At 36.4% G+C, this 23700-nt stretch overlaps 1 protein-coding gene across 1 annotated transcript in view; it reads left to right on the forward strand.

Moving 5' to 3' along the window:
- Positions 1-23700, forward strand: part of CFAP47 (cilia and flagella associated protein 47) — a 362418-nt gene that overhangs the window by 193616 nt on the left and 145102 nt on the right. Inside the window, exons 50-51 of the mRNA XM_062577000.1 lie at positions 5619-5730; positions 14738-14875. Coding sequence (XP_062432984.1) covers positions 5619-5730; positions 14738-14875 — 250 coding nt within the window. The remainder of the gene's footprint in view (positions 1-5618; positions 5731-14737; positions 14876-23700) is intronic.

Raw genomic sequence — 23700 nt, forward strand, 5'->3', positions numbered from 1 at the left:
CAATGTCAGGAGGATGTACATGAATGGGAGAAGAATACTGGAAGATCCAGTGTGAAAGTTTTTACAAGACAGCATTGATAGTGATCTGATTGATTTTTGACAATTAGTTGCTCACAAAGATGGTAGATGAATATCAGCATTATTACTTAGATTCCAGGTGTTTTAAATTGATCAACATTTTAAGAAACTGCAATTATTCATGCCTGGTATTAAAGTCTATGTGTGAGTGTACATGTGTATTCATCTATTTATCTATGTGTATAAAACTGTGTATATGTGCATATCTATATACCCCAACTCCCAGCACAATTTCATCCTAAACAAGCTTCACTTTTGGGGATTGGACAGCTGTGAAACACAAGATTTTCCTTGTCCTGTTCCATGATTGTCATCAATTGTAGTCAGCTTAAATAAGGCATTCAATTTGGTTTTATTTTCATTTTCCTGTCTGAAAAAGTGAGTGTTCTAATAGCCTCCTCCGAAGACTTTGTCAGCTGTTGAGGTATGTGCTTTCTGTTTTGTTAAACATATCTCTGATACTTAATACAAACAAATTCTGCTTTTTCACTTGGGTACTCCAAGTGTTACTGCAGTCTAATAAATAATCTTAAAAAGCAGATGTAAAGCAAATTTTGTTAGAGACAAAATGGAGATTTATACTTCCTTATAAAATGTGATAATAGCTAACCCAAAACATTTCCACCTAATGTACTCTTTGTGTGCTGATATTGTTCATAGGAATGGGTTTTACTCTTGTTTTGTAGAATCTTTTGCTGCTTATCTCCAAGCTTTCGTTGAGAATTTTGAAAACTTAGCAAGAACTTACTCTTACCAAAATCTTAACTGTCTGGACTTTTTTTCTCTGCATACTTTTACATTTTCTATCTTTCTCACTTTCTGAATGTCTTTGGATCTATGAATAGAATATTAATATTATATACTAATATATACGCATTATATTACAGTGTGTAATGTATCTGCAGTTAAAGCAGCTAGGCATTCTACAACATGATACCATACTGGAACTTCAAACATCTACCATCACTTCTCTTACTATACTAAATAGGATTCTCAATATGGATTTTGATATGAATTTAAATTGGTTTGTGTGCTTGTGTAAGTGTGGGCGTACAAGTATTTTGTATCCATTTTCCATCTGAGATTGATCATTTAGTTACTGTCAGTAACGAAACTGGAAAGCATCCGAGCACGACAAAGATCAATATAAGGAATAAATAAAAGATAACTTATGAGTGAGGTCTTTCACAAACATAGAACTTGTCGTGGTGTTGGATATAGGAGATAATTTTGTGAACACTGCTTGAAAATTGGAGCCCTTAAGGTATGACTAACCACAAGGGACCTGTTCATTAGCGAGCACCTCCTCTTGCATTGCCAGTCATTTAATAGAGTCTAGTGTCATGTTGCAGAAATACCCAGTATTTCTGGCTTATTAGTAGCTTTCTTTGAGAGCAGCTCACAAAAGAGTTAGTTTACTGTAGAATCTTCCCCAAAGTAATGGGCATAGTGATGCTCCAGATTTCCTAAGCCCATTTATACTTTTCGAATAGAAAGTAGCTGAGTAAGACTTCAGTCTGTTAGTCTTTCAGACATTTAATCTATTCTTATGATTATCATCTACTGGATTCTGGCAGCAGATCATAATGGAGTGAACATCTAATTGTTAAAAGTTCTTTCCTTTTAAGCTTAACTATATCTCTCTTGAGTTATGAAACGGTCAGAATATCTCCTGTATTTTTGCCATTTTGGCCTGAATTCTTAAAAAAAGTTCTTCCTTTGGTCAAGATCCATCTCATTATGGAACCACAATTCAGTATATCTTGTTTAAAGGGAAGAACGTTGAGGAAGCACCAGCAATGATAGCAGGGAAGCCTTTTCTACATAATAAATGCTAAAGTACACTAAGATGGGGTGTTTAATGAGGATGAGTAAGTAGGGAGTTTGTGATACAAGAATAATTAGTGTGTGTGTGAAAGGGGGTTACCGAAAATCTGGGTTTGTGAATTTGACAAAATGATGAACAGAACTGTTACTTTACCAGTTCGGAACAAAGGTTTAGATATTAATGTTGAGTTTAGATATTAATGAGTTGACTTGGCATGAAGAAACATGGTAATAGTTCCCTTACTACAAAAATAGGCATTCAGATTTTAGATTGCTCAACTCAAACTCCAGATCATAACGATGCATTCAGGAAATCAATAATTGTGTTTAATAACCATGTTTCATAATCTCTGCTTTAGAAGTAATTACAGCATAAATAATATTCATGAAACTAGAAAATATGTTAAATACAGTACCACTGATGTAAGTTTTTCTTCTGAATTTATTAGGCAGTTTGTCATTTCAGATGTGCAGTTTTTTCCTATTTTATGTTGATGTGAAAATGGAGATAGATAGAATTGCAAATCTTTGGCTTTGCTTGCAGAATTTAAAACAGTCTACTTACAATCTTATCACCACCTAGAAGAACTAAGGAAAGCTGTTTGTATCCTTGCTGGAGATGATGAGAGAAGGAGTGTAGTTTGCACAGTGGTTCACCTTGCTGTCCTGGTTCTCTGAGCATCCAGGAATGAGGCCTTTTGAAGTGTACTGTGGTAGCATTCTACCCTCTAAGGGAAAACTGCACTCAGATTTCACCTTGACATACAATTGCAAGCTACTGATGGGGTGTGCATGTGCCTTGTAGGAGGAAATTATAGCATGCTACAGTACTACATCATACAGAATGGTTGAGATTGGAAGGGACCTCTGGAGATTGTCTAGTCCAACCCCCTGCTCAAGCAGGCTCACTTAGAGTGTATTGTCCAGTACTGTGTTGCCCAACTTTTGAATATCTCCAGGGAAGGAAACTCTACGGCCTCTCTGGGCAACCTGGTCCAGTGTCACCCTCACAATATAGAAGCTTTTCCTCATGTTCAGGTGGAATATCCTGTGTTTTCAGTTTGTACCTGTTGCTTCTTGTCCTGTCACTGGGCACCACTGAAAGAGTCTGGCTCATCCTCTCTACATCCTCCCTTCAGATACTTATTCAAATTGGCAAGATCACCCCTCAGTCTTCTCTTCAGGCCCAGCTCTCTCAGCCTTTTCTCATATAAGAGATGTTCTAATTCCTTTACCGTCTTAGTAGCCCTCTGCTGGACTTGCTCTAGTAGTTCCATATCTCTCTTGTGCTAGGGAGCCCTGGACACATTACTCTAGATGTGGCCTGACTGGGACTGAGTAGTGGGGCAGGATCACCTCCCTTGACCTGCTGGCAACACTATTCCTAATGCACCCCCAGATGCCATTGGCCTTCTTGGCCACAAGGGCACATTGCTGGCTCACGGTCAACTTTTTGTCCCCAGAACCCTAAGGTCCTTCTCTGTAGAGCGGCTTTCCAGCAGGTCAGTCCCTAGCCTGTAGTTGTGCATGGAGTTTTTTCTCCCTAGGTGCAGGACTCTGCACTTGCACTTGTTGAACTTCATGAGAACTTCATGAACTTTTGCCCAACTCTCCAGCCTGCCCAGGTCTCTCTGAATGGCAACATAGCCTTCTGACGTGTCAGCCAGTCTTCCCAGTTTGGCATCATCAGCAAACTTGCTGAGGAGGCACTCTTCCCCTTCATCCAGGTCATTGATGAATAAGTTGAACAAAACTGGCCCCAGTACTGACCTCTGGGGTACACAACTTGCTACGGGCCTCCAACTCGACTCTGCACGACTGATCACAACCCTCTGAGCTCTGTCTTTCAGCCAGTTCTCAATCCACCTCACTGTCCACTCACTTAGCCCACACTTCCTGAGCTTGCTTAGGAGGATGTTATGGGAGACAGTGTTGAAAGCCTTGCTAAAGTCAAGGTACACAACATCCCCTGTTCTGCCCTCATCTACCCAGCCAGTCATTCTGACGTAGAAGGCTATCAGATTGGTTTAACGTGATTCCCTCATGGTGAATCCATGCTGACTACTCCTGATCACCTTTTTTTCCTCCACATGCTTAGAGATGACATCCAGCCTGGAGCCTCCTTCTTGCTGTTTTGAAGACTGGAGTGATATTTGCTTTCTTCCAGTCCTTAGGCACCTCCCCTATCTCCATATCATTTCAAAGGTGATGTAGAGTGGTCTAGCAATGATGTCTGTCAGCTCTTTCAGCTGGGAGCTCCTTGACAAAAAGAAAGTCTTCCTTTCTCAAGACTTTCTCTGTGGTCTCCAGGATTTGGGATTCCTGAGGGTTGATCGTAGCAGTAAAGTACAGAAGACATTCAGTATCTCTGACTTTTCTGTATCCTTTGTCACCAGGTCCCTGCCCCATTCAGTAGCAGGCCCATATTCTCTCTTGTCTTCCTTTTGTTACTGATGAATTTCAAGAATCCCTTCTTGTTGTCCTTGACATCCCTTGCCAGATTCAACTCCAAATGGGCCTTAGCCTTCCTAGTCCCATCCTTGCATACTCCAATGACCTCCCTCTATTGCTCCCAAGATGCCTGTCCTCTCTTCTACCTTCTTACACTTTCTTCTTCTGTCTGGGTTTTGCCAGGAGCTCCTTGTTCATCCATGCAGGCCTCCTTTTTGGATGACTTTTTGCTCATTGGGATGCACCAATCTTGAATATTAACCAGCTCTCTTGGACTCCTTTTCCTTCTAGGGCCCTGTATGATATGGCCCTGTATGATGGGATTCTTCCAAGCACATCCTTGAAGAGGCCAGAGTTTGCTCTGCTGAAGTCCTATCCTATATCCTAATGATATACTAAAAATATATTTATAAAAACTTTACACCTCTATGGAAAGTCCTAGGCTGCAGAAAATTCACTGCAGAAATTAAAGTATCAATTTAAAATATTATCACTCAACAGCAGTTTCTTACATCCAGTGGCAGAGGTAACAACGGGTGGTATGAGCAGAACTGTTTACACAGTCTATCTGTTGACTTGTTACAGACCAGTGACTTCAAGGAGGTAGTCTGTAATCATCAGCTATGGTTGGTAACACCTTAAACACCTCTTTCTTTTATGAACAGCTGATCATAGACTCTCAATCTGTATTTCTCTAATGACATTGACAGATCATCAAATCCACAATTCAGTGTAAGAAAATTGCTTTGGTTATTTCATTGTTCAAATAGTAACTATGTAGGTCATAATATACCAGTTGTTTACAAAATATGGCATATCTAAAAACCTTTTTGTATCATTTAAGGTATAGCAATTGATGTTAGAGCAGCACTCTAACTTTTACTTTGCTGTATCTAGTTAGAGGGATCAATATTGTTAAAGTTCTTTATTATTATTCTTCTAAAGAAACTGGGTGTAAAAAAACCCTGTCAGACTGTGCAACTGTATGCATATGTAAGAAGTTCCATTATCTTATTCAGATAATTTTACTTAACCTGAACAATGACTTCAAAATTTATACTTGATAACTCTGAATGTACTACCTGTAAACACATACTCTTATAGTATAAATTTTTTTTTCATTTGCATAAAAGGTAGGATTTACCAACAGTATGTTTTATATAATATACTACTTTTCAAAACCAGTGGAATAGATATTTTTTCTATATTGCAACTGTAACTTGCTTTTGATTATTTTCTTCTTTGTAAAATCTGTTCACTAGGTATCTTCAGATCTTTCAATAGTGGGTGGTGCACCAGTTGTTACTGTAGAACCAGATGATGCAGTTTCTTACACTTTGACTGTTTCTCCATGGAAACGAGGAATTTTTCAAGGTACAGTGTAGATTTCAAATATATAAAATCCCTATAAATTAAAACTGTTTTTTACAGTATTTTAGCAGCTTTTACAGCTTTTTTTACAGATTAAATCTGTTTACATTTAGCACATATTTCCATTTAACATAACCTTTCTTCTGAAAGTAAGACTATAATTGTTAGTGATATTGTTTTTTAAACTTGTGCATATTTTTATTTTTAAAGGTATATTATTGCTAACAAACTGGTCATGTGCTTCAAAAATGCAAGGACATGTGCAGCTTCATGCATTTAAATGGTCTGATGAAATTTGACACCCACCCACCAATTTGATAGATGGGAATTCATAAGTTTGAATTTTCCCCAAGTTATTTGGTCTATACCTAGTTTTCCAAATAACGTTGAATAACTGTAGATAGCTAAGTACTACTAGCACCAAAGATTTAAAGGAGGAGGCCAGAATTTTATTCTTTTCCTTAAATAAAGATTTAATTTGTTGCCTATAGGGCCAGAGTAAATAGATAGAAACCCTGAATCTTTCTTTGGTAGTTGAGACATATAAAGGCTAGGAATTCTAAAATTAATTCCAAATAATTTGCATCAGTTTGTGTTTGTGCTGGTAGTCTTATGGGACAATAGCAAGACCCTTGCTTATACTGATATCAGTATCAGTGTGTCGCATTTAATGTTTTGTCCTGAAAAGAAATATATTTTTAGATAAATAAAAAATTATAACCCAGTAAAAAAAATGACTTCAGCATTTTCAAATACTTAGTAATAATTCTAGATTATATTACAATTCCTTGATGCTCAGTTCATCTGAGAAGTATGATTGTGAGAATGAAACTGTACCATCAGATTTTTTCTCTCTTGTAGAGTAGGTATTGTAGCTCTTAGCAGAGAGAAGTATGGTCTATGAAGAAGAGAATCACAGGAACAAAAGAGATGAAACTTTTGTTAAGATAACTGAATTTTGCTCAGGAAATCTTAATTTAAACATCTAAAACAGAACGGTTCCTATGCAATATTGAACAAATCTCTTAGTCCAAAATGCTCAGTGCATATTCTCAAATTTTCTTGGTTCCTAACAGTAAATACTCAATTCTGCTTCTTTCTTAGACAACTGAGTTTAATGACAGCTATTTTCTCAGGATTAAAAATATTTTCAGTTTTGTCTCTGACTATCCCAAACTAAGTGATTGTTTTGACCATTTTCGTTTTAATATCTAATGTGTAAAATGTAGGTAATTTGTAGGTAATAATACTAGGTCAATTCAAACTGAGTTATGAAAATAAATTAATAACTGTGTAAAAGCTTGGTCTAGATCTATGAGAAGACTTCAGTGTCTTCTTACTAAATCAATGATCCTGAAACAAAATCCATTTTCTCTGAATAAGAGTCTACTATCTCAGAATGGAATTTGTGACAATCAAAACTGTGCAATGGGAAATATTGACAATGCACTGTATATTAAGTTATGCCTTTTGGAGGGATTTTAAAGAATCATGAATATTCCTGCCATCTGACTTCCTGAATCCACAATTCTTTATATATACTGAACATATCAATAGAAGAGATACCAAAGAATCCACTCATACAGCAGTTTAATGCCAAGTGGCAACAGTCATGCCTTGAAGGGAAGAGACCTGCACATTCAGACTTCTGTCTCCTATGTTCTGTCATTCCTAACTTCCGTTACAATGGTCTCCTGATGCTTGAAATTATTAAAGATTCACTGAGCCAGAGAGAGCAGTCAGTCTCTCTAACCTGCCAGCAAAGTTATTTGCTCAAAAGCTGGAAAGATATGTGTACTCTTCTTCTTCTTCTTCTTCTTCTTCTTCTTCTTCTTCTTTTTTTTTTTTTTTTTTTTTTTTTTAAGGCAGTTCATATGTTTTATGTTTTTAAATAACTTGATAAAATGCTGAAGTTACTCTTTGAAGGGAGACGGGGCCAATTCTCTACCGTGCCCCCCGGCACAGTGCTTACTTTAATCACTACATTAAGAAGTCATGTTCATTCTTTCTCCAGCACAGACCTATTTTAATTATATCACAGAAAACTGTGTACGTTCTAATCATTCAGCTGTTGCAGAAGGAGAGGGAGAAGCGGAGGGAAGAAAGGCCACTGTCGCAGTTTTGAAAAGTGGCAGCAGATTTTGCTGTCTGATGTTGGGCATAATACAAACCTAACCACCAGCTGTCTTGTCTCAGGTAGCATCGGTTAGAAGCACTTGGTTTGTGGCTTCAGATAGCTCTGAAGTCAGTCTGCTTCCTACTGTACAAGTCTGGGAAGTCTTATATGTGCCCCAAAGCAGAAGTTTCATCTAGGGACGTTTAGTGTCAAATCTGAGGAATGTTTGAATTTTGGGCACTTGTAGGATTATTAAGCAGCCAAGGTGGAATTCGAGGACCATAGCTTGGATGTAGATAACTCAAGTAGGAATCAATTAGTACTTGGGAATCTTAGTCCTTTATAGGTCCAGGATGCCACAGGTGAAGTATAATTCAAACACCCACAGAGAAATGTACTTTTCATTCAGTATAAATGTGTTTGGAGAGGGAGATCTAGGGGATCTCATGTTGAATTATGAGGATAAAAAACAATGATGAAAAGATATCCACAGAGTGATGTTTGTTTGTGAGGAAAACAAATCAACTATTTAGATACCTAACAGAAGGTTCTGTCAGTGCTGAGGGACAACTTGAAGTTTAGAACTACCAAACTTGTAAGTATTTGACTTTGTAGTCATGTTCTTTTTCTAATACTATTTTTGTAATTTTAAAATAAATTACGTATTTTTATACTTGATAAAAGGGCTTTTACCATATAAACTGACCAAATTACTGACCAAATGGTTTGCATTTTTCCTTTACATTCAAGGTCCTTTTTGCTGCAAAATTATATAGCCTCAAAATTGTATTTCTTTTGCATTCTTTCTATCAATTTTAAAATTATTAAACTAAAATGGGCCCAGTTCTTTTCAAAAGTCCATTTGGAAGCATTCCAATAGAAGACTATTATTATATGCTTCCGTTGACTTGTAGCTGTATGATAGCTTTAACATAGAAATAATAGCAAATAAACTTTTCACACAAGATTCTGACTCCAGATAAATTCTTCAGCCAATGTATTTTCTAAGTAATGAGCAACTTCCTTTAGATTTGATAAAGCATCTTCTGCATATTACTTTATCTTTTATCAACCCCATATTTCTGCATTCCACATCCAGAATAGCCCAAAACTCATAGTATTTGTTTAAAAAATACCTAACCATGTAGTAAGTGTCCTTTTACATACAAAAATTAACGAGCTTATGGAAAGGAGCTTTCTAATTTTATATTCCACCTTTTTTATTTTTGAAGTATGTCTGTGTTATAGGTACAAGTACTGTATTAGGCAGTACTTTTCTGTGGTACCTGGAGCTTTTGAAACTTAAATTGAGAAAAACAATAGATACTACAGGCTGTGCCACATCAGCAAATCTTTAATAAGAAGCAGACATCTTTAATAAGGTAATGATGAGGATGCCAGTATATTCTGATCTATGAGTTTAATAAATTTGTTTATGTAACAGGATTTCCCTTCAACTCTTGTGTATCATTTGATTAAAAAAATACTACCCATTTGTTTCTATTTGCCAGAATTATGTAAATTAATCTACTAATATCTTTTTTTAACTTCAATGGGACTATAAAATTGCATATATGAGTAGGCCTGTAGCTTCTCTTAGCCATTGCTATATTTCAAGTACCTGTAGGTATCTTGCTTTAAGTACTACCTCCTTAGTTCAGACAGCCTTACAAATTGAGATCCGTTCATCTGTAATAGAGACAAAGCTGGAAGGATCTTCTGTTTGCTTGGTTGCTGTGAATGTCTCTGGCATACCTGTGCTGTTGGACCACTGCAACTGGCTGCTGCATTTGTACACACCTCCACCTGGCCAGGTAGTCCCCAGCATAATGATACCACCTCTTCTAAGGCAATAATCCCCCTCTTCTGCAGGTCAATAGTAGGCACCATCTGAATGTTGCTGTCTTACCTGGTGCTTGTTTGGAGAAACCTGTTTTTATGGTATGTTAAGTCCTTATCTCATGCCCACTCTATCTGAGATCCTTGTCTGCTAAACTAGGCATTTATCTGCATAGGAACAGTCTGCATAAATGCATATTCCATGCCCTTTCATAACATGATTTGATCATCAAGAGCGTTAAGATAGTGAGAATTACAAATAAAGCAACTTTCTTTGCTTTATTAAATGCCACCAAATGATATCTGACAGGATTTCCCACTTGCAGAATAGGATTTTCCTGCTCTGTATGAGTCTTAGAAGTTACTCTGTTTCCTCTTCATATAGGGAGCAATTCATCTATTCCTAGTATACTAGCAAGAAGTAGGATTTACAGAGCAGTTTAGAACTTTCATATATTTTCACTGAAGTTTTTCCAATGCAAAACAGATCATAAAGATAATGTATTGTAACCTACAGTAAATATATTTTTTTGTCAGTAGAAAAATTGGCCAAAGCTATAGCTTACATAAATTATAATCGTTTTAAATTTATCTTTTCTTTGGAACTTCTCTCGGATTACTATATGATGAATTATTGATTTGTAGGCCATTATATCAGGAAAAAAGACAACCTCCCTCCACCAAGACCTATACTCATTAAGAGCATGTTGGTATATTTAAACCACAGGCCAAACGTTTCCAAAAACTTTTCAGATTTGTGTGGTGATTCAGTGGGTACTGTACCTCTGTGATATAAGTGTAGTGTTTTTCATTTTTGAGTGAATGCTTTTCAAAATTATCAGATATGATATTTTCAATCATATTGTCATATATTATATATGACACAAAAGTCAGAACCTATCAACAGAAAGGAAAACCCCAGTGATTTGTGAATGAATTATCATGTATCAGTTGCTTTGCAGCATCAGGATGGTAATAAGAGATATTATATCCTTTCCTAAAGGCAGTAAAAGCAACTGTGGGTTCTGTAGCCCATTCACAGACATTTAGAACAGGCAAACTGGTAACTTGTGGTTCCATGGTCCTTCATATTTCAAACCTTTTACTTAACAGAGAAGCCAAATTTAGAAGATCTCTATGAAAAACTGTAAGAATGCTTACTTTTTAGATAATTTTATGTCTATCATTTTTGATGTAGTCTTTATGTCTCCCAATGTCTTCTTTTATTACCTGGGAGGATGTTTAGTGTTTGTAAATTATTCTTCATTATATAAAACTATTTCTCCTTTCCTGCAAAATATCTTTTGATCAGATTTTCTTGAAGCCCATATTTGAATAAATTCATACATTTGAGTATCAACAAATTCATATATTTGTGTATCTTAATCTCTGTATAATGTAATAGTGGTAGGATCTCACTGTTACCTCCTAAACCAGGAGAACATTCTGCTTAGAATAGAAGTTTACTTGCTAGGAAAACATTCAATCTTAATTTAAAACTCAAGTGAAGCAGAGCTTACCATTTACCATTTAACATCACTGATAAGGATTTTGCATGAAAATTTTGAATAGCTTTAAGCCAGTAATAGATACTTTGGTACCCATGAATATGATGAAGCACAACTTATGAATATTTTATGACTGAGCAGATGAACTCATTTTAAAAATGTATGCCAACTGTAGTAAAACTGATTATTCTTTTATTGAAATACTTTGACAGATTTAATAGAGTGCTTTGCAGAAGTCTAAGTACATTATATAAATTCAGGTACCTTTATCAATCAAGATTTTAACTTCAATATTATTAATTCTGTTTGTCTGAGATCTGTTTTCCATAAAGAAAGCGAACACAGTGTCAGCAATTATTATAAAATTCGTTAGTGATTTTTTGGTTATGTGATTATTGGATTATCAGCACAGTGGTTTATCATGTTCAGTGGTTTGCAGTTACTACATTTCTCCAATATCTCTTGAAATGTTCTTTAGCATTAGCAATTTACAATGTTCTGCAACTTTTCAAGCAGTTGGAGGTCTGCTGCAAATAAATATTACCTATATTTATTAAGTTAAGTTCTTAAGCCAATTCTTTCAATGTTTTTGAAAGAACATTTAATATAGAGCTATAAATATTAGTTTGCTTTACCATCCCCCAACTCATTGATGAGAAAAAGCTTTTGAACTGTGCATGTGCTCTCTTACTCAGTCTCTCACATACACAGGCATGCAGACACAAACTCCCACAAAATACAGTATTCCAAAATGCAGACAATTGGTAACGAAAACTCTCCATTGCACTGCAAGAAAAGATGATAAGGAGAATTTAATTAAACTTTAAAATGAAATGAAATGTAAAACATTCTCTACTGAAAAGAGGCTATAGAATCTATGAATTTAATACTTTCCAGCATTTGCTCATGTATTTTTAATCAATTTTATAATTATTTTATTTTCTTCTTTTTGCTTATTTGCTTATAGTTGTTGACATCTCTCAAGTATATTTATGATAAGGATGGTATTTAAAATTAATAGTATTTCTCTTGCACTTATTCTGCTCTATAATATTGTTTTGCAATAGACCAAAATTATACAATTATATATTGTGGTATAAAATCAGATTAATTACTTGTTATTTATCCTAAGATCCATTAACTACTAGTGCCATCGAAATATCTTCTCCTGCATCAATATTTATACATATGGAGCTTTTCCTCCAAACTTTATTTGCCTGAGCTTTCCATAATGACTCTATTTTTTGTTATATATATATATGCATCCACTTTGGCTCTGAATATATTTCTTTTGATATTCAATATTTTCTTGAAATTGCATAGCTCTTGCTTATTAAAATGCCAATTCTGGCTTATCTACTGTGATTAATTTTAGGAATTTGTAAAAAATCCATATTTAAAGTGGATTTTTATTATTAGGAACCTATAGATCTTATTAGCAGAGAAGGAAGATCTTAGAGTCTAATATTTTTTAATTTAAAAAATGTCATTCCTTCCTCTGGATTTAAATACATGTCTACTTCCATTTTTATTTTTTTCAGTTTTGGCTCATTATAGTTCTACTACCCAGTAGTTGTCTCACAGGAAAAAAAGAGACATTGGCAGAGTGAAGATGATAAAACCTTGCTTTCCCGTAAAGTTTCAGTGTAATCCTTTCTGGCAGAAGTAATGTGTCAGTATTTGCCATGTCAAAATTGCCATCTAATGTAGCTGCTATAGTGCATATCATGAAAAATGTTGCCTTTTTAAGGCTGGATTCTTACTTCTTGGTAGCATTTGACTTCAGTTTTCTTTTCTCTCTGTTTCCTTTTAAGAGAGTAACATGCTTCCAGTATAATAATATTAACAAAAGTATAACCACAGCTTATTAAATTTTCCTGAAGTGAAATGAAAATATGGAAGGTTTAAAGTAGGAATACATCCTTCTGCAGAAGTGTGTCATTAAGGGAAGAAAGCTACGGTTCAAGGGCTGTAAATAGCACTGTTGTGTACAGGTGTGTGTATAGGAAGCTGGGTTAATCCCTGGCTGGTAAAGCATCAGCAGCTTCCTGAGCCAGTGAGCTGGGTGGTACCAGCTCTTCTCACGGTGACTCCCTTTCCCAGGGTCCCTCTGCCCCTTCCTTGGCTTCCCCAGGGCTTGGCCGCTTCCCTCTTGACTTTTCCTACCATCTGTAGCTCAGGCCACATGTTATTGCCTTACTTTTGCATGTGCGTGAAAGGGTGCCCAGGTACTACTTCTGCCCCTGGAACGCATCTATGCTCTTTTGGCAACGTATTCTGCAACGCCTCCGGGTCCCCTCACAGTACAGCAAGGAGGAGCATGTTGTAGGTAGTTGCCTCAGAAAGAGCATGAAAATGCAGTAGCTCCCTGAATTTCCCTTAGCTAGTCCTTCTAGTAAGGTGTTAAATTCAACCAGCCAGGGAGCAGGGCACATCATGTCACAGTGTGACCTCTTACCACTAGTCTATTTCATGCAAAGCATGAGAAACAAAAAATGCTGTTAAATGTAGGTAAGCTTTTGAGGAGAACAAATATAAATTTTCATCAAATTATTATGGGACTTGGATATAATTATATTAATTCTCCATTTTCTGTTAAGAAAATTCCACTATGAATATTTTTCCCAAACCCTGAATAAGATGCAGTTACATAGGTTCCTTTGGGGAGAACATTTCGCATAAATCTTAAGATCTCAAATGCAAAAGATCTTACTGTGTAATATCATAAGTTTCCTCCTCAATGACTTTTTCATCATATGTATGAGGCAACTTATATTTATTTCAGCCTTGAAATTCTCCAGAATGTATTGAAAAGTTGAGTGACAGTGATTTAGAGAAAATGGTAATGATGTATAGTAATGACAAGAAGTTGTGTTAGTTAAAAGTTCTTAGTCAGAGGCACATAATGTAAGAAACAAAACCTGTTTATTTCAAGCTGCTATTTCAAATTACCTAGAAAGACATTAGAAGCTATTTTTATGCTATACTGTTACTATATTTTCTAATCAAATAGGAATGAGCATTTTTAGTTGAAGATGACATTTTTTGCTCCCTATTTTACAATATCTGTGTGTATTTTATCTTCACTAAATACTTTATTACAACTTCTATACAATACACAAAAGATATGACAAGAATATTTTAAATACTGCATTTATTGTAGCAGTAGAATAAAATTTACTGTGATTTAAAAAGAATAATGGAAACAATCAAGACTATACATAGAAAATTACACTTGAAAGAAGGAATTCTCATCCATATTTGATAATCTTTGAAAAGTGAGTTTACCTACATTTCTTATCCTTGATCTTTAGTTCAGATAAGTAGAATCACCCTTCTTTGGGGAAAAAATGGTTAATTTCCTTGAATTCATTCAAGACATTTTTTATTACCACAATTTATAATTGGAGGGCTGGCACCTGGAGTTCAGGTTTTACTTCATTTTTTTATTAGTTTGAAGCTCAGGAAATATTCGTGTGAGTCTGGCAGACTGTTCTGTAAAGCTAATGCCCTGGTTAATATAACATCTGGTGTTTATTTGTTTTAGGCATAATTTCATTTGTTGCTGAAGATGAAGACCAACAGCAGTCTCAACATAACAGCTCACCGGAGAAGACAGATGGTGAACAGGCCCCTCAGAAACTGTCGGCAGAGACAGCACAAACTGTTGATGCAGCAAGCATGGGTATGTTTATAATTATGGATAATTTCATTATCAGTTTGTATAAACTTATATCATCATGTATTTTTAAATGAAATATATATTTTTTGTGCCAAGTCACATGCCTGTGAGCAATGTGAACTCAAATGTTTAATGCATGTGTATACAGAAGATCTCCTTTGCTGATTTTTGAAAAGAAAAAGTGGATTTTTAAGCTTAACTTGTGTTTCGTTTTTCTCTTTCCTGCAACACTGACACCAAAATTTCTAGGTCTTTTTTGTAAGATATGGATATTTTTGATGAGGGGCAACATTTGTTAAATGCTTTATTTTAAAAATTTTCAGTAATATTAAATGTGCTAATGTCAAAGCCAACAGTTTCTGGAATTTACATCACTCCAAGTATATAGAGTAAACCTTCTTTTTAAGTGTCAATTGTAGGGGCTTCTCTGGTCATTTACAGTAAAAGCTTGCATTCTTGGTATCTACAGGGTATTAGGCATAGAAGAGAATGTTCTAAGAAGCAGAACGTGTTGGTATTGTATGTGTACTTGCATGGGAATAATAGAATATGAAGGATTGCCTCAAAAATTCTTGACAAGCAGTAGATACTTGTGAACAAGAAAGATGCCTTTTTCATTGTAAAATATTGATTTATGGTTGTAGAAACTTTGGACTGAAAAGATAAAACTTCTCATGCTTCATCTTATTAGTCAATTTTGTGCTTTCAAAATTTCAATTGTTTTCAGGGGTTTCCTTATCCAAAGTAAAAACTTCATAATTTCCAGGCTGAATGTATTGAGTCAATATTCTCCATCAATTTAAGTAGCAGTTCTGTCCTCTCTGAGCTTTTGTTTTACAGAGCTAATCAAGCTGCCTTTTTTGTAAGATAGGTTTTTCATTAACCTACTTGTACCAGTAGTTCTTCTCTACAGATTTTTAAGTGTGAGTTCATTTTTTATTATTGCATATTTTATACTGAAATGCAAGGATACTTTAACCTTATTCTCAACAGATTGCATTCTTGAATCTTCTTTACTTAAAAAAGACATTTAAATAATCTGTTAAGAAAATTCTACTGATTGCTTTCATCTAGCTGATTTGTAAGTGTTAGCCCCTGCAGTTTTAGTGGTGCTCTCAAGTTGCACAATCTATATAGAATAGCTGGTTACTTTCAGATTGTCATCTCTCTCAATAGTTTGTTATAAATAGTTGCTGGAAATTTGTTGAGATTTTTAAATATTCCAGAGGAACACTTAAGTGATTACAAACATGGACTCCGAACTGTTTTCTTGTTTTTTTTCTATTTTTATTTTTTAAGCTAATTTCTCATTTTTCTTCTTTTTTTTTGGCAAGTAAAGCTTTGCCTTTAAAATTCTGCTTCTTATGATTTTAATACATAATTATTTGGAATGTTTTTTAATTATTGAGCATTATGTTATATGGTCAAAGCACAAGGAAAGTCAACAGCAGAAGTTCTTTTTAATCTGAAAAAGGTGTTGCTGTAATCAACATCTAGGTTTAGCTCTTAATGGGAAGTGCTTGCAACTGGAGAGGATCTCTTTGCCTTTAAAATTGTGATTTCACTGTAGCAGAATTTATCTAGTTTTAAATACGTGGAGAACCAGAGAAAGATTAGCTATCCCATCTCTAATATAAATGGTCTCAAGAATTTACAATCAATATAGACAAGAGAACAGCTCAGAGAAGTGACTGTCCCTGATAATACAGTCAGTAGTTAATGTTCAGAACAGTAAAAAACACTTTTTCTTTATTCTCAGTTCAGCTGAATTCAATGAAATTACATTGTTTCTCTGTTTACCACATTCATTACCACATTACCACATTCCTGCTTAACCAATCTGATAGCCTTCTATGATGGAATGACTGGCTGGGTAGATGAGAGCAGAGCAGTGGACATTGTGTACCTTGACTTCAGCAAGGCTTTTGATGCTCTCTCCCATAACATCCTCCTACATAAGCTCAGGAAGTGTGGGTTAGACAAGTGAACGGTGAGGTGGATTGAGAACTGGCTGAAAGGCAGAGCTCAGAGGGTCGTCATCAGTGGCGTGGAGTCCATTTGGAGGCCTGTGGCTAGTGGTGTCCCCCAGGGCTCAGCACTGGGTCCCATCCTGTTCAACTTCTTCATCAGTGACCTGGATTTAGGGGACAGAGTGCCTCCTCAGCAAATTTGCTGATGATACCAAGCCGGGAGTAGTGGCTGGATACACCAGAGGGCTGTGCTGCCATTCTGAGAGACCTGGGCAGGCTGGAGAGCTGGGCAGAGAGGAACCTCATGAGGTTCAACAAGAGCAAGGGCAGAGTCCTGCACCTAGGAAAAAATAACGCTAGGCACCAGGACAAGCTGGGGGCTGACCCTCTGGAGAGCAGCTCTGCAGAGAAGGACCTGGGAGTGCTGGTGGATGACAAGTTGACCATGAGCCAGCAATGTGCCCTTGTGGCCAGGAAGGCCAATGATATCCTGGGGTACATTGGGAAGATTATTGCCAGCAGGTAGAGGGACGTGATCCTGCCTCTCTCCTCAGCCCTGGGGAGGCCTCATCTCGAGTACTGTGTCCAGTTCTGGGCTCCCCAGGACAAGAGAGACATGGAGCTCCTGGAGAGAGTCCAGCGTAGGGCTACAAAGATGATCAGAGGGCTGGAGCACCTGCCCTATGAGGAACGGCTGCGAGAGCTGGGCCTCTTCAGCCTGGGGAAGAGAAGACTGAGGGGGGATCTGATCAATGTGTACAAGTACCTGAAGGGAGGGTGTCAAGGGGACGGGGACAAACTCTTTTCAGTTGTCGCAATTGACAGGACAAGAGGCAATGGGCAGAAACTGAAGCACAGGAAGTTCTGCCTGACCGTGAGGGGGAATTTCTTCCCTGTGAGAGTGACAGAGCACTGGACCAGGTTGCCCAGAGAGGTTGTGGAGTCTTCTTCTCTGGAGATATTTGAAGCCTGCTTGGATGCAACCCTGTCTAACATGCTCTAGGTGACCCTGCTTAGCAGGGAGGTTGGACTAGATGATCTCCAGAGGTCCCTTCCAACCTTACTGATTCTGTGATTCTATGATTCTGGTTTGCTAAATATTAATTGTGAGCTTTGAAACGCCTTTTTTACACAGCTCAGACTACTAGCATACTTCACTTTGTGGTATATAGTGCATTTCTTTTTAAAAGCTGTATTTAAATTTAGCAAAAGATAGTGAATGTTTTCCATGATTATGTAGCTATTACACAAATTCAGATCTTTTATAGTCCATTATTTCATGCAAACTAACAGTTGTTAGTGCTATATGAGTTTAAAATACAAAAGGACTAGAAAGGAAAGAGAAAGAAAAATGTAGCAGTCCTGGGCATTGCAAAATGTTGCTTTCAGATGAAGACTGAAAATAGTAAAAAAGAAAGCGAAGTGACCAGTAAACTTAACTTTTTTTGATAAGGCTTATGTTATAGATAAGACTGTTGTAAAGTGGTAGGGTTATAAGGGAAAAACAGAAAGGAAGTAATTATTTGATGAACTGAAGAACAGGGAAGTTGAGAGGATCTCTGGAAATATTAAACAGAGGATTTTCAAAGCCCAGGAAAAAATCTTGGAACCAAATTAAAAAATAAATGTAAAATGAACTATACGAATACAGTACAAATTCAGTTCTCCTGTGTGATATTTTCAAAGGAAACACTAGTAGTGTTGAAGAGTAGTGTTTTTCTAAATGCTGGCATCAAGAGAGCTAGAAATTGGACAAAGTCCTTAAGAAGGCAGTTACAAGGAAATCATACAATCACTGTTTAACATTCATTGCTTTTGAAAGTTCAAGAACATTTACTCATGTTCCCATCTTACAACTAGTTCTTTTTATTTGAATTTTTGTGTACAGCAAAGTAGAAGGAGATGACATTCAAAGTCTCGCAGTGAATCAATAGAATTTCACAGAAGAAGGATTTTAAGAGATTAAATCAAGGTGATTAATGCAGATAATGCAGTAGAGGTGGGAATTAGTAGATTTCAAGATATTAAGAGGAATTAATCATAAAAGAAATATCAAGAGTGATACAAGGGAAATACTGGAGATAATCTTGAAATCTTTAGTGAACAGGGAAAGCAAGGAGATGGTCATGAATTTAATTATGCCAATATTGTCCAAGCTAAACATTTCTGCTTATGAGATATTCAGCATTGCATAGTTAAGAATTATCAATGCAATACTAGTATTAACTGTCATTGACAGTAGCTAAAAGGAGAAAGTTAAGTAAATGGATTTTTTAGTACTATCCCGTATCACTGATGATATGAAGGACATTTTTCTTAGGTACAAAATTCAAAATAAATGTTATTTCACTATTTGTCTTTGTTGTTACTGGTAAGCCTTTTGCTCAGTTTGGTTTCCTTTAAATAATGTGAGACTGCCTAATCAGCTTATGAATCTGAGATGTATTTCTATGTATTTCTTAAATTTGTTGGGGGATGATCAGTCTAGTAGCTTGCTGAGAAGGGCCAGGTAATCAAGTCCAGCTCAGCTCCTTTTTTCTCTGGACATTAGTTTACATTGATGCAATCACTACAGAGCACTGGTCCCTCTGGTTATTCCCCTTTGTAAATAGAGAAATCTGCACAGCTTCATATATGGCTACCTCAAGTTACTATATCTTATCTTTCAGTTGTCATCCTTTGCTATCATTGTGCTACTGTTGTTATAGCTTAGACTTATTGTAACCTATGTGCTTCTAGTAAATTGTACTAACTGAGGTCTCAGGACTACTAACGATATTTAGGACTTCGTTAGGACTACCTTCTAAAGTGGACTTAAAGTAGACATAAAATGGCTCTACCCTAAAAGGATATTGCTTAATAATGTACTTAATTTTGTTCTTCAGTATAGAGGATATACCATTGTCATGCCCATATCCTAGGAAAGGTTAGCTTTCATCTCACCTTTAAATCAACTCACTGCATCTAGTCTTTTCACGAAACACCATCCTTCATCACAACTATTCATTTGTGTTAAACATCGGTGACTTTTACAACTGGGGAAAATACCTGCTGAAAATGACTAAATAGAGATGGAAGGTACCAGTAGTCATGGATGGAGGATCTGGTGTATGCTGAGACATGGTTTAATTTTTCTATTTCTTTGCCTCTACATATTTGTAGAGCAAGCTGTGTGGAATTCTGACTTCGAAACTTAATAATAAAATGTGTGAAGTAATTTCTATTTAAGCTAGTTATTTCTGAGATGTATGTTTCTGTAATAACTATATATCTTACTAAGGTTACATTAGCAATAAATATGAGAGGTACTGAATGCTCTATTGATGATTAAAGGGAATTAAAGGGTATTCTTCCTGATACATAAGGGGTATTCTTCCTGATACGTAACTTTTTTTTTGGTTTATATTCCATATTCACTAGTAATTAAAATTTTAGTATCTCTTTCATAGTAAACTTGTTTGGGAATTTCTTCTCTTTATGGTTATCTTTATATTAGCTTTCTTTATGAAGATCTTACCTCTTTTTTGACAAGTTATTTTAACATTTTCTCAAGAGGCTATATTTACATTGGTGGAAAACAAAACATTGAATCAATCAAACAGTTGTTACGGATTATAAAAACTTTGTCCCTCTTGTCTCCCTTACTCTTTTAAGAATTGGATCGATACAAGCCACAGAACTCAGCGTCCTCCAAAGAAAATTCCTGGTTATTTGTTTTTCATAGTAAAACTGATTTTTACAGTAATCTATCAGTATTTCTTGGAGGAAGAAATCTTGGGGAAAGTATCTTGACAACAGTCAGATTTCAAACCAAGTAGAATGATACCTAATGGAAACATAAACTCTTTGCTATAATACAATATTTGGTTATCCTGGGCTTGTGTAAAAGAATCAGTTCTTGAGGGTAGATGTAGTAATTTTTACACATTCTTTCATGAACACAGTAGTGATTAAAGAAGAAACTGTTTGCTCACCATTGTAAGCCTTTTTAAATCCAGCTCTGATCCCTTCTTACCTCTCCAGTCTCCTCCAAAGTTTGGTCTTCCCTTTTCTTGGAGGCCTCTCTTTCCATTGCTTCTGCTTCTTTGCTCTGCTTCCACTGATTCTAATGTACTTAGGTTTTTGTACTTATGTACATGTACATATGTAATCCCTAAACAATACATGAAATTCAGAATTCAGTTTTCTATAAAACTGCTCTACCAATAAACCTCAATGACATTTTCTAGGCAGACAGATTGAAGATTTCTCTGAACTCACCCCAAAGAAAAACTAACAGCTTCTGAGCTGTATCAGAAGCAGGTTTCTTCTACACCTATATTGTTGCTGTAGTTTTTCCTAAAAATGAATTACATTCTATGGCTGATCACACTAGAATGACTGATAGATATTTCCAAGGCTTAGTTCGGTGTAAAATACAGGATTTCTTAACTATAGGGTACTCACTGCTAGTAGAATACAAACCACTTCCATGGATGGCTTGCATTTGACCAGATACGTCACGCACTAAGATGTGCATCTCAGAGCTGAGAATCCCCATGGCTATTGTTGCTGATCTGTGGGAACAGAAAATAGTAGACTTCTGATGTACAGAAAAATAATATCCAGCCTTTGGCCTTGACAGAGGCCAAAACGAGTGTGAGGTGTTCCATAGCTGAAAAAGGTTAGAAAAAATCATTAGCAATATGCAAACTATGTACTCCAAACATTTTTGACTTGCTGTGACTCAAGGAAAATTATTTCTTTTAAGCATGCTAGAAACTACTACCCTGTTACAGGCATCTAATCATTCAGTATCCTGCTCGGGTACATATAGACATGCACACACACACACACATACCTCTCTCTGTTTATTTAGCATTTTTTCTTAAGTTACAATGTGGGTATGACTGTAGAAAAGGAAGATAATTTCCAGAATTATTTTCATATATTCTTTTGGACTGTTCTTCCCAATAACCGTCATTATGCTCTCACAAAAAAAGAGCTAATGATTCTTTAGTTTATTCATGATTTTTTTCTTCAGATGTAGTTAAAAAAAAGACAGTTCTAGTGCCTGAAGTGAAAACCACTGATAGAGAAATCCTTATGAGAAATCCTCTTTCTTTGCTACCTTATATCAGGAAAAATCAAAAACATCTGTATCACTGATGTAGGTATAGTGGCTTTCCCCTTTGTTAAATGACGTAGGTTTTCAGTTCTTTCCAAAATATTTTTCTGTCTTTTGAAGAGCTCTTAGGCTTTGCTCTCGTGGGAGAAAAAGGTTGACCAAGGCTTGCTAAGGCTGAAAGTAGGTTGCACCTGGTCTGTCTTGTTATAAGATGTCACCTTAGATACTCCTGTATACTAAAAATACATATATTCTCATATACTAAAACCATAGGCAAATGCTAGCCATTTTAAATGGAGAATTGTTTCACAGAATGACCAAAAGTCATGAAGCTTCATGTGCTTGTTAAAATTTCCTCACAGGAGAAGAAATCAGTGTGCTCCTACTGAGTCCATGGTACCTAGTGTAGTGGTTATCACATCTGCTTTACATGCTGAAGGTCCTGGGTTCAAGCCCCGGTGGAACCAGCACTAGGAAATCTTCAGGAGGTTGGACTAGATGATCTCCAGAGGTCCCTTTCAACCTTACTGATTCTGTGATGACCTACTGAAGGTGCAGGTTGTGGGAGGTGCTAGGCTTAGCCTTTGTAAGACCAGCTCAGCCTTCCTTAGGAGTTTGATCCAGCAGCTCCCCTGTAAAGGAGAGATGAGAGTGTTGAGCTAGTGAGGTTGCTGCAGTATCTGGAAATTGCACTGCTCCTGCAAATCACCCCTTGTGCCCCCCTCCTCCCCCCGACTTTCTCAGGCTTTAGCCTGAGTCTCAGGCAAGTGTCAGTGCAAAACTGGCACTTAAGCAACAGCACGTAATGTTCCTGCCCTCCTGCCCGTGGTGATTCCTCGCGGAGCCCTACAGAGGCAGTCTGTTTGTTTGTACAGAGGAAAGCTGCATGAGGTTTTTTGTCTTATTCTGGCTGCCCTAAGCATTGCCTTTATCAAAAGATTACGTTTCCTGTTGTGTTCTTCTTACAGAACACATTTCCATTTGTATGCAGTTGCCAAGTTTTTGAATTTCTTTATACTTGAAAGGTACATCGAAAGACATACTGCTTGGGAATCTGCCTGTGCTCTTTTGTCATGGCTTGCTGGTTAGGCTAGGCATTCATTCTGGCAAAGCCTGTTTTAATTGTCTTTGTAAAGCTAATGTATCCTTGAGCCAGGCCGTCAATGACAGGTGACGTTTTCTAGGCTAAGAAATTGTACTTGTAATTCTCATGATAAGTCATCGTCAAAGTTAGGTGTGTTTCCTGTTGTCTTTAGGAACGACTGCTTCCAAGCAGGTTCATTGAGAAGCTGACACATTAGAAAGGCGGTGGTTTTACACGTGGTTCTCCCCGATTTTCAGGCTTGAAATCCATCTGAATATCTGTAGCAGCACACTGGGGTCATTCACATAGGGAAGAAAATAAAATAACTTCCTATGTTTTTGCAGCAATGGTAAAAGGTGATTATGAGGAAAATAGTACTCAGGCTGATGGCAATCTAAAATGGGAATTTGCATTGCTTCATGTTATATTTTTAAAAAGATTGCAAGAATTGAATATATAATGGTAAATGCTAGTACTTAATTTGTATTAATAGAGTAATATGATTAATATTCCTCCACTATATTAAAGGTATAATTAGTATACTGCAGATACATATTTATTTGTGGAATTAATGTCTTTCTGACATAACAAAAACAGGAATACTCTTAAAAATCATCTACAGTTACTTACCTCCTAAATTTTGATTGTGCAAATAATAGGCTTTTTT

Source organism: Rhea pennata, chromosome 1, assembly GCF_028389875.1.
Source record: "Rhea pennata isolate bPtePen1 chromosome 1, bPtePen1.pri, whole genome shotgun sequence".
Lineage (NCBI taxonomy): Eukaryota > Metazoa > Chordata > Aves > Rheiformes > Rheidae > Rhea > Rhea pennata.